General features: G+C 38.6%; 1 protein-coding gene across 5 annotated transcripts in view; it reads left to right on the forward strand.

Annotated features, from left to right (window-relative positions):
* Positions 1 to 15,256, forward strand: part of LOC128680699 (serine/arginine repetitive matrix protein 1-like) — a 24,202-nt gene continuing 8,946 nt past the window's right edge. For 4 of the 5 annotated variants that reach the window (XM_053764017.1, XM_053764018.1, XM_053764019.1 and 1 more), the window contains exons 1-15: positions 1 to 131; positions 442 to 504; positions 603 to 684; positions 2,595 to 2,745; positions 3,380 to 3,519; positions 4,178 to 4,321; positions 4,581 to 4,676; positions 5,770 to 5,862; positions 7,299 to 7,385; positions 7,986 to 8,030; positions 8,889 to 8,987; positions 12,710 to 12,828; positions 12,966 to 13,158; positions 14,073 to 14,228; positions 14,668 to 14,750. In XM_053764017.1, the coding sequence (XP_053619992.1) occupies positions 467 to 504; positions 603 to 684; positions 2,595 to 2,745; positions 3,380 to 3,519; positions 4,178 to 4,321; positions 4,581 to 4,676; positions 5,770 to 5,862; positions 7,299 to 7,385; positions 7,986 to 8,030; positions 8,889 to 8,987; positions 12,710 to 12,828; positions 12,966 to 13,158; positions 14,073 to 14,228; positions 14,668 to 14,750 (1,526 nt within the window). In that variant the 5' untranslated portion in view covers positions 1 to 131; positions 442 to 466. The remainder of the gene's footprint in view (positions 132 to 441; positions 505 to 602; positions 685 to 2,594; positions 2,746 to 3,379; positions 3,520 to 4,177; positions 4,322 to 4,580; positions 4,677 to 5,769; positions 5,863 to 7,298; positions 7,386 to 7,985; positions 8,031 to 8,888; positions 8,988 to 12,709; positions 12,829 to 12,965; positions 13,159 to 14,072; positions 14,229 to 14,667; positions 14,751 to 15,256) is intronic. The other variant, XM_053764021.1, reaches the window with a different exon arrangement.

Raw genomic sequence — 15,256 nt, forward strand, 5'->3', positions numbered from 1 at the left:
AAATACAAGAATTATATGGCAACATTTAATTAAATGTCGTCCGTATTGTCTTCGCAACGCTGTGTTTTTGTTGGACTATTTTGTTAATAAAACATAATTCAAAGCGAATGATATTGCTAAATAACTTTGCGGTAATCATTTTAGATTTCTGTAGTTATGAAATTTTTTGGTGGAATGTATTAAAATTATATAAAATATTGTGATCCACCGAGACCATTGTCTTGTCACTCAATTTCTTGCATTACGTTTGGTCTGTCAACCGGTCAATGAATGCGTGTTCAATATTTCCATAATTTGCTCCAGTGTCGTACGAATTCCAATGTCCAATAAAAAAGTTTCACAACTTATTACACGAAAACAGAAATACCAGTTACTTTTCAAAATAATAAGCAATGATATTTGATTGATTTTGGTAAAACTATTGATTTATTTAAATTTCAGAGTGAGTAATTAATTTCCTATCGCAATGGATGTTGACGATTCGGCGGTGGACCTAAGTGTTAGGTAATTTATCCATATTATATACATAATCAATATGTTATAATAAATGAGTACTTTAATATCGAATAAGTGATGTTTAAAATTTTTGATTAAAATTTTAGGTCCTTACCTCCAGAGCTGAGTGAGCTCAGAGCTTTAACGGCTAGTGGATTAACTATCACTCCCGCTCAACCTCCGCCTCATGTAAGCATTCATTTTTAAAAAGTCCTTATACATAACATATTCAATCAGTAAGTTTATAATATTTGTTGTTGATTTTTGTCATAAAATGATTTCAATAAGTGATGATTCTCATATGGTCATCTAGCAAGGTACTGTTCCATTTTTTTATTGCCTAAATTCATGCGTTTTATTTATTCTTCTAAATAGCTTAGAAAAAATCATGATTTTATCTCTCACTCTGAAAATAAGTAAAGGTATGCATGTTTAAATTCCCTACTAATTATTTATTTATTGAATATTGATTTATTATTATTATTTATTGAATTGTTATATAGTCTTACAAACTGTTTTCACTGATACTAATTAATAATTTATTTTAATTCAAAGAGATTTGTTGTTGTTGTGATTTTGTTTGTGATAAACCTTTCTCATGAAGCTCGAAATTTAACGATCTCTACCAGCGCTGTTAGCTACCTGCGTAGTGGTGACAGCATGTGAAAAAAAATACCTGTGACCACTAGGCACATAGCTAAATACCCATTTAATAAAAGACGGATCTCGAGATTCTAGCCTTTATAATATATTTTTTAAATCTCTTAATAAACTTCATATCTCTTTACCTTATTTGTAATATTGAAGTAGGATCTATTTTGCTGAATAAATAACCATTTTAACCTTGGACATAAATTTTAACATAAATAATTAAAGTAACTAACACTTTTTTTTTTTATTTTCCTTCACGCATCCAAGATTGATAGAGTGAGTATGAATCATTTTTGTAATTATTTATTGTAACCTTTCAGTTAATTATACATATGTTTCTTGTAAATATTTTGTTATATATTTAAATTAATTTTTATTATTTATAATTAGGCATTGCCCTCATCGGAAATAAACAGTATCCTATGAGAATTACTATATATAGTATATATATATATATCTATATATAATAGATATAGCTTATTGCATACTGTTTATATATTTGATGCAAATATATAAACTGTAACAATTATTGCAGCTAAATAAGCTGCCTAGGCTGTGTTCCTTTGTGGTTTACTACGACCTCCACGGATGGATATGATTGGTCCTATTCTAAGGAGGAACCACAAGCATGTTGTCAATTTGCATACGTATTATTACATGTGATAAATTTTCCTATTAAGATAAGAGGTGTTTTAGGCAATAATTGGTAACTGAGACAGTTTATCTCGGGCCAATATTATCTGTGCCACAGATAAGATAACAATTGTCAACATAGCATCATCTGTGTCCCCCGTGTGTAGAATTTTTTTATTGTATTCTTAAGATTAAGTTTTAAATCTGAGATTTTGTTATTTTATGATCTATGGATAACATGTAAATAGGTCATTGTTTCTATTCTTTTTTTTCTTAAACAAATCCATACTATTGTACTGATGTATGTAAAAGTTTGTCCGTTGTTTTTCACGTCGAAACAGTTGGCTTGTATAGACTTGGATTGAGGTGACTTTTAGCATTGAGAAATATAATTGAAGAGCTACTTTTAGCTTTTTTAGGCATGAAGTGTGGTCCTGCCCTAACAAACAAACTTACTTTCGCATTTTTAATATTAGTTAGGATGGGATTAAAGATTTATTTAGCAGCTGATGTGTCTATTTCAAGCAGCGTTGAAAGTTTCTAGATATTTCACTATAAAAAGTCATATCAATTAATAACTTTATATTGATTCAGATTTTATACAACAGTGACACGTTGTTCACTTCTATCCACTTGTCAAGTCTATTTTTAAAAGAGTTTATTGGTGGTGCAGAAACCACTTCCTCTGGTAATCTATTCCAATTACGGAGCACCCGGTTGCTGAGGGAGTGAGTGAATTTGATATAAAATGCAAGAAGCACAATGAATTTAGGTAAGAAAGATACTCAAATCTGAGTGTATATTGTACCGAATAGGGGTCGAGCGGGCGGCGGGTGCTGCGGCCGCGCGCGGAGCAGCGCAGCTACGCGGAGAGCCCCGACATCGTGCTGCTGCCGGCCGCGCCGCCGCCGCCGCCGCCGCCGCCGCCGCTGCGGAAGCCCGACCTCTCCGCGCCGCCCTTCTCTGGTCTGTTAAATGAGATTATCCGAGCCCCGGGGTTTCGCTCCCGTGGGTATTTCAGGATACAAAGTATCCTGTGTGTTATTCCAGGTTATGTTCTATCCGTGTAGCAAATTTTATAACAATCCATCCAGTGGATTTTGCGTGAAAGAGTAACAAATACACGTACTCATAATTAATACCCGTGTCACAGTTGTCGGTAGTACAGTATCTCTACTTTATAAAGCTCCATTTACTATCAGACTTTGACCAAATCCTACGAGAATAGCTTACTTTCGGGATAAAGAGTTACCTATGTGTTAATGCAAGGTATCAGCTACCTCCACACCAAATTTCATAATTATTGGTCCAGCCATTTGAGCGTAAAGAAGTGACAAACATGTAAACTTAAATTTTTATAATATTAGTGAGATTGAAAAATGAGAGAGAAATATGTGTGTGAAGTGCGACTTTGATTCGATCGCGCAACTAACCAATCACAGCGCGCCATTGTGACATAACGTCAACCACACCGAAATGTGGTTGGTTCTCCGCATCTCACTTTTAATCTATTCGAAAGTGAGATGCGAAATCACGCGTCTCACTTCGAATCGATTCGATGGTGGTGATGGTGAAAAGCAAGCCCGTACTTGGTCCACAGACCTGAGCAGCAAACTGAACTCGAGTTCTGTGAACGTGTCGATAACGCCGGCCGCGGCGGCGCCGGAGTCCCCGCGCGACCCCCGCGACGATGACTCCTCCGACGATGAGAACGAACCGCCGCTGCTTTTGGCACACAAGGTATTTACATTCTAAATTATTCAATGTCAAATTCAAATCATTTATTCAGAAATTAGACCTTCACAGGCACTTTTTCTCGTCAATTTTTATATTTATAGTTATTTCTCACAAGCTACAAACTACCTGGTATTTCGGAACGACCACTGCTGAGAAGAAATGCCGAAAGAAACTCATTTGAACAGTGTTGGTCCCTATCATGCCAGATCGGCTTACCATTATTGTTTCTTACAATGTTTTTTTTCTAATAATATATAAAAGTTCATAATGTACATAGTCAAAAGGTATCATATATATATATATATATATGTGATATACCTACCTATATCACTTATTGACTAATTTTAAACTTTTGCGTTTCATTATTAATTGCTTAATAAACGCGCACGTACCATCAGTACGCATGTTAGTCTTAGGTCTGCTTGTATATATTCAATATTGGATTGTCAATTTCTTACGTAAATTTTAACACATTCATGTCATTCACAAAGGAATACGACCGCCGGCACAGTTAACACCGAGTCATTATTTCAGTACAATGGTCGCACGTTCGTTTTATAGTAACAACATTGTGACGTTTGGGCCGATGAGAATAAGAGCTGTTTTACCGACAATACGATATATTTTGGGCAATCGCGCAATGAAGTGTAACATATCCCAGGAGCTGCCGAGCTCGGAGATCTGGGAGCGCGAGCGCCGCATGCGCGCGCTGCGCGAGCAGCTGCGCGGCGAGGAGACGCGGCTGGTGCTGCTGCGCAAGCTGCGGCATGCGCAGCGCGCGCCCTCTGTCGCGCCCGCCGCCAAGGTCACATTGTATTTCATCTTTATTTTATTCATAATGCGTGTGTTCACGGCTCTCGACTAAAGCCTCGGGCCTCAACATACACTCGTACTATATAATACACCTACGATTCACCTATATTATAAAAAAAACCATAATAACTAATTGTATTTATTTATGTAAATGGCAGCCAGCCGCCCAAATACTTTAAATTTGTGTGACATGTTAACACGTGAAGTGCAATAAAAAAAATGTGAACTTGTTATATGAACGGTAACTATAGGACACGACGGGCACGGCGCTGGCGGGCAGCGGCTGCGTGGTGCCGCCCGGCGTCACGGTGACCCCTGCACCGCCGCCCGCGCACCAGCACACCAAGGTACGTGTACTACATGTGCTGCTTTTGCATGTGTCTCTCTCTCTCTCTCATCACATAACAATACATATAATAAAACACTAGAAAAAAAATTCCAACAAAATTAAGCGATAGAGTCATAGTAACAGAGAAAGAATTTGAAAAAAAACTCTGTCTGTTTGTACACGCTAATCTTCGAAAGTACTGGACGGATTTGAATGAAACTTTTTTTTTTGTTATATAGCTATTAAGCCTGGGCAACATATAGGGTATAAATGATCTTGAAAACTGGAACACCTGATGGAGAACAATGATGGTACAGCTAAACTATAGGAAATATTGAGATGACGGCTTAACAAAAGTTGTTCAGTGTGATGAGCATTTTCTGTTGAAGTATAAAAATCGAAGATGTGGAACACCTGAAGAAGAGTCATAACAGTTCAGCTAAACTATAGAAAATATACTTTTTCAGTCTGATTAGCATCTTCTGTATGTATAGGTATCGTTACATTTGTCTGTACAATTAAATTTCTCTAATAATTTTTATTCCTTACCGAAAATTGTTCGGCCACGCGAACGAAGTTGCGGGCATCAGCTAGTATATAATATGTGATTATATTATCTGTGCATTTAGTATTGTACTTGTGTAATTTTTTATTTTGATATGTATGTGTTCTGTTGCTGCGAATGAAGTTTTTATCTATCATCTGAGGGTTTTTTAGGTTGCTTCGTTGGAATACGTAAATAAATGATTTGGCACACAATACTTACTACCCTCGAGGTTCTGGGTTCGATTCCCAGCGCGGGCAAATTTTTGTACCTGTGATCACAAATATTTGTCTGCTGTTCTGATTGTGTTGTGACCCGTTTCTGTGTTGGTGTCCTGTCCGTCGGACCCGCGATACAAGTTCAATGCTTAGTATTGCCCGTTGAGTGCTGTCTATTTATGTATTCCTTTTGGATCTGTCTGACGGGTCAGAAAAAGATAATTTTCCATGATTACCCGACCGGGGATCGAACCCGGGACCTCTCGGTTCAGAGGCAAGCACTCCACCACTGCGCCACCGAGGTGGATAATGTCAAATAAAGAAAAGCACGTGTTGCGTGTCGGTTGCAGCGGCCGAGTGCGCACGTGAGCGTGACCAGCGCCCGCCGCTCCTCCAGTCTGCCCGGCGGCGCCACGCTCACCGCGGGCCCGCCGCGACCACAGGTGTGTGTGTGTGTCTGTGTGTCTGTTACTCTTTCACGCTAAATCATAAAGCACGGATTGTCATGATATTTTTGGTACACGAATGGAATATAACCTCGAATAACGCTGGAGTACTTTATGTTTCACGAACTCCCACGGGAGCGAGGCCCCGGGGCGCAGCTAGTATGTTCATAATTGTGGCGTTTAGGTTGGGCGGTATTGAGTGAAGCGGTGGTGGTGTAATGGTAAAGACGCCGTGCCACATGAGTTTGTATACCAATCTGACTCATATTAGTTTTCATAGACCACCACTTGCTTCCGCTGAAGGGAAACATCGTGAGGAAACCTGCACTCTGGTAGACAGTTTAGTTCACTAGTGTGTTAGCGACTACCTGCCACTAGATGGCGGTAAGTAGTCGTGAAAGTCATGTCATATGCCTTTAGGCGACTTGAATAAAATCTGACACCAGTGTTAGCGATAACACACTCGATATGATGATGATGAGTTAAGGTCGCAGCTAGTATGAAATAATAAAAAAACAATTAACTTTATTCACATTTATTATAAAAAAGAAATGTCAAAGTTCACATAAAAATCAAATAAATAAATATAAATAAATAAATATATCAGGACAAATCACACAGATTGAGCTAGCCCCAAAGTAAGTTCTAGACTTGTATTATGGGATACTAACTCAACGATACTATATTTTGTAACAAATACTTAGATAGATAAACATCCAAGACCCGGGCCAATCAGAAAAAGATCAATTTTCATCATGACCCGACCGGGGATCGAACCCGGGACCTCTCGGTTCAGTGGCAAGCACTTTGCCACTGCGCCACCGAGGTCGTCAAATTGTTGCGAAACAGACATTAAAAGCCATAGTTCTAGTTACTAAACATACAATTCAAATTTTATCACGTCGTGTACATGATTTAGAGACGTTTATTGTATGAATATCGCAAAATGCCAATTTTCCACCTCTATTCACAAAATGTCGAATGTCTCTGAAACTAGAATCTCACCCAGTGGCACCCTTTTGCTTGGAACGCCGTAATTGATGTTCTTTATTTTGCCCGACATCGACTCACATCTCAGGTTGTGTTCTGGACTGTGACGCCGCAAAGCCCATAGTGGGTGTAAACAATTTTAAAATTTTGAAGTTCGGCTATGGTTTTACAATCAGCTGTTTGCAGGTCGTGATTCTTAATTGAGAGTAGATTGCAATGGAAAGGTAAGAACACGATGTATTGCACGTCAAAAGTTATCCAGTGTATACCTATATACAGCCAACAGCACATCAACCTACCCAAATTCATTGCAAAGCCGCCGCCTATAACAGCCCCATAGTGGTTCATGCGGGGGTAACTTGATGTTGGCTGTACCTTAAAATGGCATACAAAATGTTCTAGAACATAAAGAACCTTAAAATAATGTAGTGTTTGTTCGTCAGTCGTCGTCGTCAGGCGGCGCTAGCATCACCCCCTCGGTGACCATCACCCCCGCGCCCCCTCCCGCCTCGCACCAGGCCTCTGCTAAGGTATATATATACAGGGTGATTTCTTATACTTTGGCATATTTTATCTACATGCTCAGTCGATGGTACTGAACAACTTTTCGTATGGAAGCAACCTTGAATAGGTCAGCTGATTTTTTTTTCGCGATGTCCGAGTTACTCCCATACTAAAAGTTGTACACAATCATGGAGCATGTAGACAATATATATTGACAATGTATAAAAAGTCACCCTGTATTTATTTTGTGTTTATGTCAAATCTTTAAATAACCTCTGCACATACAAATAATAGGAAAACGTTTCCTATTCATTCAACTTCATATAATTACATCAAAATTGAAATTAGGAAAAAGTCAATCTGAAGATCACTTGGAGAAAAGACTGCGGTGAAGTTTATTGCGCCGCTTCTTCTTCACCTGAGCTTTTAAAAGTCAACTTAGTCGAAGTAATTTTTTGAAGTCAATAAGTGATGTATCCTAAGTTTAATAAAGAATTTTGATTTGAGTTTAATCGTAGAGAGGCAACAAACATACCTTCAGATAATTAACATTTCGTATAGTTAATGTCGGATAATGAATTTGCTGAGATTATTTTGGATTGATTGATTGATTTAACAATTGCTAGCCTGCTCAGGATAATTCGTCGGTAACCAGTAGTACCAGCGATGCTGTGAGTATGGAAATGTGATTTCAATCATGTACCTTCTCCTTTTAATTTTATCTCGACGATGTTAACACTCATATTTGAGTGTTTGCCCATGGTCCCTGTGATAGTCTCCGAAAGGTACCACGGGAATTATTTTACCCCTGAATTTAGTATAAGCCAACTAATTTAAAAATAAGGATATTCTCTTGTATGTAAATATGTAATGCTGGCCACTAAAGATCGTGGCTCATAATATAAAGGAGCTTTTTGTTATTTTGTAATTCCTTGTTACATCAATGTAACAAGGAATTACATTGTCCTTGTAAGGACATAGATTATACTATCCTTGTAAGGACATGCGCAGAAGGAAATTGTTACCAAATGTATTATTACTATCCGCGGATCAAAATCGCCAGTCTCCAGTCATGGGAGAGACGCCACAAAGTGCGCGATTTCGTTGCCCTGCGAGATCTTCCGCCTGGCCATGATCTGGCCCACTGAGCCCTGGCCCACTTGGAAGTCGCTAAACAGACTGCGCACTCGAGTGGGCCGGTGCAAACACAATCTGGCTAGGTGGGGTATGCTTGACCAGTCTCAGAACATGTGCGATTGTGGCTTCTCCCCACAGTCGATGGCTCCTCTCCTCGCCTGTCCCGAGTGTCCATGAATGGCAGTTTCCGATGGAGCCATCGAAGTGGCTCGGTTCCGGCAAGAATATATTTTGGTACCACTAATGTTGGAATTCTGGAAAACTGGAATTTCCCTTCCAAAAATTTTTTGTTTTCTTCACATTAAATTTTGATATTAGTTAAAAAGCACATGTGATATTTATGTATAATAAATAATATAAAGATAGATGATGATGAACGATTCCCGACGCAGGCCAGTTCGCGCAGCTCCGAGGACACGCAGACGCCGGCGCAGCGGCAGGCGGCCGCCAAGCTGGCTCTCAGGAAACAGCTGGAGAAGACTCTGTTGCAGGTGAGTTGCGATACCACTCACAACTATGGTCTGATATTTCTATGGTCGTTATAAACAAAACTGTGTAGTGGCAATTGAAATGTAAAAACATAATATTGGAACACAAAATCGGCGGCAAATTTTGTGAGAGAAAAATATTTAAAATTGGAATGACGTTCCGAATTTATTTATTTAGTGCAATATTGGTGGCCAGTGCAGTTATAAATTACAATGTCTTTTTTTAAATTAGCCTGTGGATATATTTAAGCATATTGTTTTAATATTTATTACTGGGTAATAAATATTAAAACAATATGCTTAAATAAAAAATAGTTGCAGAATAATTAATCTGACAGATAGTAAATGAAACAAGCAGATTTCTTTTACCTAAAAGATTTTTTGTCTGCCTTTTTACGAAACTGTACTTTTACGAATTTTTTACTTTGATGATTTTGATAATTTATATATTTGTAGAAAGACGTATCAATGCCTACATAACGAAGTTTTTTTTTACATCAGAAAAATAATCTTTTTTTTTTCACTAAACATTTTGCAGATAACAATAATAATTGAACTAATCAATTTTAAATTTTCAGTCAAAAATAGTACGAAGTATTTATTTATTTACAATCTGATAACAAAGTATGTTCACACGACAACGCTGACTTGCATTCTTAGGTTCAATAGGCGTCATAATTTACAACACAGTGTTGGTACAGAAATAAAGTATTGTACACAACAATAATTCAAAAAAGGTAGGTAGGTAGAGTAAAATGCTATTGTGCGCAGTTCCACCTGCGGTCAAATTGTGGGTTATATTTGACCTTGGGGTCGGCCCAGGGGTGTGCGGCCCAGCCGTGAAGGCGTGACAGACAGTAGATTAGTATGTATGAATATGGATAAGGAAGTGTGGATTCATTTAAGTAGGTAGGTACTTTAAAAAATGTAAACCGCGTTGTCATGTCTTTTTATTGAAATATACACATAAGAATGAAAATCTATGCACATTACAAATTATTTATACACTGAAGTCATTTTTTGAAAAACAAAAAAGATTTCTAAGTATAATTCACTGCCTAAGTATAATTGCGTCCAACCCCGGCTTCGCTCACTTTGTCACTCCTGAAGGTTTCGTCTATCTCTGTGCCAAATTTCATCAAAATCGGCCTAGTACTTTTTGAGTTTAGTCATGACAAACAAAAATACAAATCTTTTCTCTTTATAATATTAACCAGCCGGCCTGCCTAACGCGAAAAATTAAAATGCATGCAATATTATGAAGTTCCTATTTCTATTCTGCATCGGCTTGTCCTCTGTATAGTAGATGTTTTGTACACTTTAGGTGTTGATTTTCGCCTAGCACACATAATAGTCACAAGCTATTATAAATTAATGATTTGTTTAGTTTTGAAAGATCTACCGTATAATTAATTGTAAAAAATAATAATATTACGATAATATTTATTAAAATCCCGCTGATATCTTGTGCTTTTTATAAGATTCAAAACATGTTTGGAAAATAAATATATGCTATGAAAATACTCGAAGTGATTGTTAATAATTCGAAATGGAAACTTAAAGTTCATTATGTGAATGTTGTGGTTGAAATGCGATTGTTGTGTGGTACATTTTCTCGTTGGCGTCTCTCCTGCGACGCCTTTAATGTAAGTTGCGTTATGGTATTAGGACAGGTATAGGTATTAGGACAGGTATATGTATTAGGACAGGTATATGTATTAGGACAGGTATAGGTATAGGACAGGTATATGTATTAGGACAGGTATATGTATTAGGACAGGTATAGGTATTAGGACAGGTATAGGTATTAGGACAGGTATAGGTATTAGGACAGGTATAGGTATTAGGACAGGTATAGGTATTAGGACAGGTATATGTATTAGGACAGGTATAGGTATAGGACAGGTATATGTATTAGGACAGGTATATGTATTAGGACAGGTATAGGTATTAGGACAGGTATAGGTATTAGGACAGGTATAGGTATTAGGACAGGTATAGGTATTAGGACAGGTATAGGTATTAGGACAGGTATAGGTATTAGGACAGGTATATGTATTAGGACAGGTATATGTATTAGGACAGGTATAGGTATTAGGACAGGTATAGGTATTAGGACAGGTATATGTATTAGGACAGGTATAGGTATTAGGACAGGTATATGTATTAGGACAGGTATATGTATTAGGACAGGTATAGGTATTAGGACAGGTATATGTATTAGGACAGGTATAGGTATTAGGACAGGTATATGTATTAGGACATGTATAGGTATTAGGACAGGTATAGGTATTAGGACAGGTATAGGTATTAGGACAGGTATATGTATTAGGACAGGTATAGGTATTAGGACAGGTATATGTATTAGGACAGGTATAGGTATTAGGACAGGTATAGGTATTAGGACAGGTATATGTATTAGGACAGGTATAGGTATTAGGACAGGTATATGTATTAGGACAGGTATAGGTATTAGGACAGGTATATGTATTAGGACAGGTATAGGTATTAGGACAGGTATAGGTATTAGGACAGGTATAGGTATTAGGACAGGTATATGTATTAGGACAGGTATAGGTATTAGGACAGGTATATGTATTAGGACAGGTATAGGTATTAGGACAAATCACACAGATTGAGCTAGCCCCAAAGTAAGTTAGTTCGAGACTTGTTATGAATGTGATATACTCGATTTACCATATCATTTTTCAGTTTCGTGCATTTGTATTAAGATAATTTCGATGTGTTCAATGTGTTTACACAACCGGCCGCCTGTCTGACGTCAACCGTCCATGGGAATGTTGCTGATACCTATCAGTTGCTCATGTTATGTATCCCTTAGTCGAGGCCTTAAAATGGACCACAGCTAACTCAAGAACTTGAGTAAACAAATTGCTAAACAAATTATGAGTGTTAATTTATTCAGAAATTAAAACTTCACAGGCACTTTTTCACGTCAATTTTTATATTAAATAGTTATTTCTCACAATCTACAAACTGCTGGCATTTCGGAACGACCACTGCTGAGAAGAAATGCCGAAAGAAACTCATTTGAACAGTGTTGACCCCTATCATGCCAGAAAAAAATCAACTTATAATGGTAGGATAATATGGTTAGCAAGTTGTGACATGTGGTCCATTCTAAGGCCGCGACTATGGGATACATAACCTGGGCAACTGATAGGCATCAATAGCATTCCCAAGGAGGGTTGGCGTCAGGCCGGCTGCCGGTTCGAAAATCACAGCTGAAACTGCGAAATTTTCTTCGAACTTTCCCATTTAAAATATTAGCGGGATGTCATTTTACATCCTTACATATACATATTATAAAACAAAGTCGCTTGCCGCGTCTGTCTGTTCGCAATAAACTCAAAAACTGCTGCACGGATTTTCATGCGGTTTTCACCAATAGATATTGTGATTCCATTCCTGTGGAAGGTTTATGTGTATAATGTATTAATTGTACCCAAGCGAAGCCGGGACGGGCCGCTAGTATACACATAAAACTATCTACTCCTAACCTATATTATTCTTGACCAAAGTTTACTAATTATAAGTTTAATAAAGTAATTTACAAATCAATATTTCAAATATATATATATAATTATAATATAGCGTGGCCTAAACATACTAATGGACGTAATATCTGAATAAATTTACTTTTATTTTTGTTTTATTTTTTTACAAAATAAATAGAATAATAAAAAATCATGTTAATTCCACAGATCCCGCCCCCCAAACCGCCCCCGCCGGAGATGAATTTCATTCCATCTCCGAGCAACACGGACTTTGTATACTTGGTGGGGCTTGAGCACGTGGTGGACTACCTCACCAACGAAGATCGGTGAGTGTTGATCAAATAAGCCATTGCCCGCGGCTTCGCCCGCGTGAAGTTCTCTACGAAAGCGGAACACAAACTTTCACCCCCAAATTTTATCAATGTGGGGGTTGATTTTATAAAATAAATGTTTCCACACTCAGCATGCCGCGGTCGTCGGTGCCGGCGGTGTGCGCGCAGTGCGGCTGCGACTTCACGCCGGTGTGGCGCTGGGAGCGCGCCCCCACCCAGCCGCCGCAGCCCCGCGCGCCGCGCCCGGACGCCACATTCTCGGCCGCGCCCGCGCGCCGCTTGTGCGAACTCTGCGTCTCCGGGAACGTCAAAAGGGCTCTTAAGGTTATTACACTATAAGCTAAGAATGTGATGAGAGTTTTCAGATGGAATATAAGCAATCTTGGGAAATGTACCTTTTTAATGGTGAAAGGATTTTTGAAATCGGTTCGGTGGTTTCGGAGATTACCCGCCTCAAACATCTTACCTAATCTAATCGTAATTATGTCAAGTAGAACTGAATTTGTCGATTATTTTAATTCAAACTTAACTTATCCAGAAAAAATAATTTTGCGCAAGGTCGTTAAATGCAAACGATTTCCGTTGTCTAGACACGAACTCACAAACGCTTACAATAATAGTATTTATAATAATATAATAATAGTATAGACTAAAAAAGTCTGAAGCGGCTTGTGCTTTAATGGTGTCTTAATCTCCGTCGCGTCTGTGAATTAAATGGTTCTAGGAGGGAATCACTTATACGCAGTCGGTTAAGTTTAAAATTAGCACGCTGTATATGTGCGTCTCTTTCGTGCCGCGCGACGACTGCCGAGCGCGGCCACTAACACGACACTAACGACGTGTGCGCCGAAAGATTAGTATAGTAGATTAAGTAGTCCTTCGGATTACAAAAAGTTGTTTTTACTGTTTTCTCTTCGCATTTTAGTGACAACAATGATATTTTAGTTTTATCTGTCTATTGTGTTGATTTAGTTTTTTAGGCTGTACTGATTTTTAAATTTGTAAAACAAACTTCTCTGCCGCGTTTGTCTGTTTGTTAATGATATACTCAAAAACTATTCCACGGATTTTCATGTAGTTTCCACCAATATACCTTATGTATAGGTTGGAACGTACACCGGCATTCGCGTCGATTATGAATAAATAAATGTTTTATCCGAGCGAAGCCGGAAGCCGTCACCGGCTGGCAGTGTGCAGTGTACAGGAGTACAGATGTACAGTGTAACAGTCGTGCGCAGGCGGAGCACACGGCGCGGCTGAAGACAGCGTTCGTGCGCGCGCTGCAGCAGGAGCAGGAGATCGAGCGCCGCCTCAGCGCCGCCGCCTGCTCCCCCCCCCCTCCGTCTGCGTCCGCGCCGCCGCCGCCGCCGGCGCACGCGCATCGCACGCAGATCGTGAGTATTGCATATACTGTGCTGTGCACAGTCTCTGACGAACCATTACAAGTTGTATCAATTTTTGTTTTCATTTTCTTCTGAGCGATAACCGTTCCGAAATGCTAGTGTGTAGCTCGGGTAAATCCCGACTAATATTATAAATGTGACAGTTTGTTTGTTTGTTTATTCTCTTCACGCGTTATCAACTCAATGTTCTTGATGTTTTGCATATATCGATAAGGGTATGGAGAAGGACATAGGATACCTTTCATCCTAGAAAAAAAACTATTGCTCCCGTGAGATCCCATTTTAGCACGAAGAAAAAACTGGTCCCGAGGGCATTTAATAGCTAACATAGAATAAGGCGTGGTAATGTGCCTATTAAGGTCCAATTTCTGATGAAATGATTTGTCCTTGTGTTAGGACAAATGAAGTAAATATTATACATTGTGTGTAGAGCCGAGCGCCGCGCGCGGCCGCGTCTCCGGCCGCGCCCGCGTCGCCCGCCGCCAAGCCCGCCGCCGCGCCGCCGCCGCCCAGGTATACATTCATTGCTATCTATCTATCAATCAATCAATCAATATATTACGACAAATCACACAGATTGAGCTAGCCCATAAATAAAAGAAATTAAAATTGATTTGTCATAGCAACCCGGCTCGATTGCGAATGTGTGAAAATGTGCAGACATCGGTATTCGTAATAAACTCGTAAGATACCACATCTTCCCTTATCAATTTTATCTATGAGCTAGCCCCAAAGTAAGTTCTAGACTTGTGTTATGGGATATTGACTTCAACGATACTATATTTTATAACAAATACATATATACAGATAAACATCCGAGACCCGGGCCAATCAGAAAAAGATCATTTTTCACCGAGATCGTAAAATTTTATTTTTCTATTTATGTACACAATATAACAATGTACATATAAAACTTACAAATAGAAAACTAAGTGCATAGAAATTTCTTCCAGTTGGTCTGAAACTGGAAGAAATTTCAATAGAAATAACGGAAGAAAAATAGAAAAAAAAAGAAAAAA

This window comes from Plodia interpunctella, chromosome 25 (genome assembly GCF_027563975.2).
Source record: "Plodia interpunctella isolate USDA-ARS_2022_Savannah chromosome 25, ilPloInte3.2, whole genome shotgun sequence".
Classification (NCBI taxonomy): domain Eukaryota; kingdom Metazoa; phylum Arthropoda; class Insecta; order Lepidoptera; family Pyralidae; genus Plodia; species Plodia interpunctella.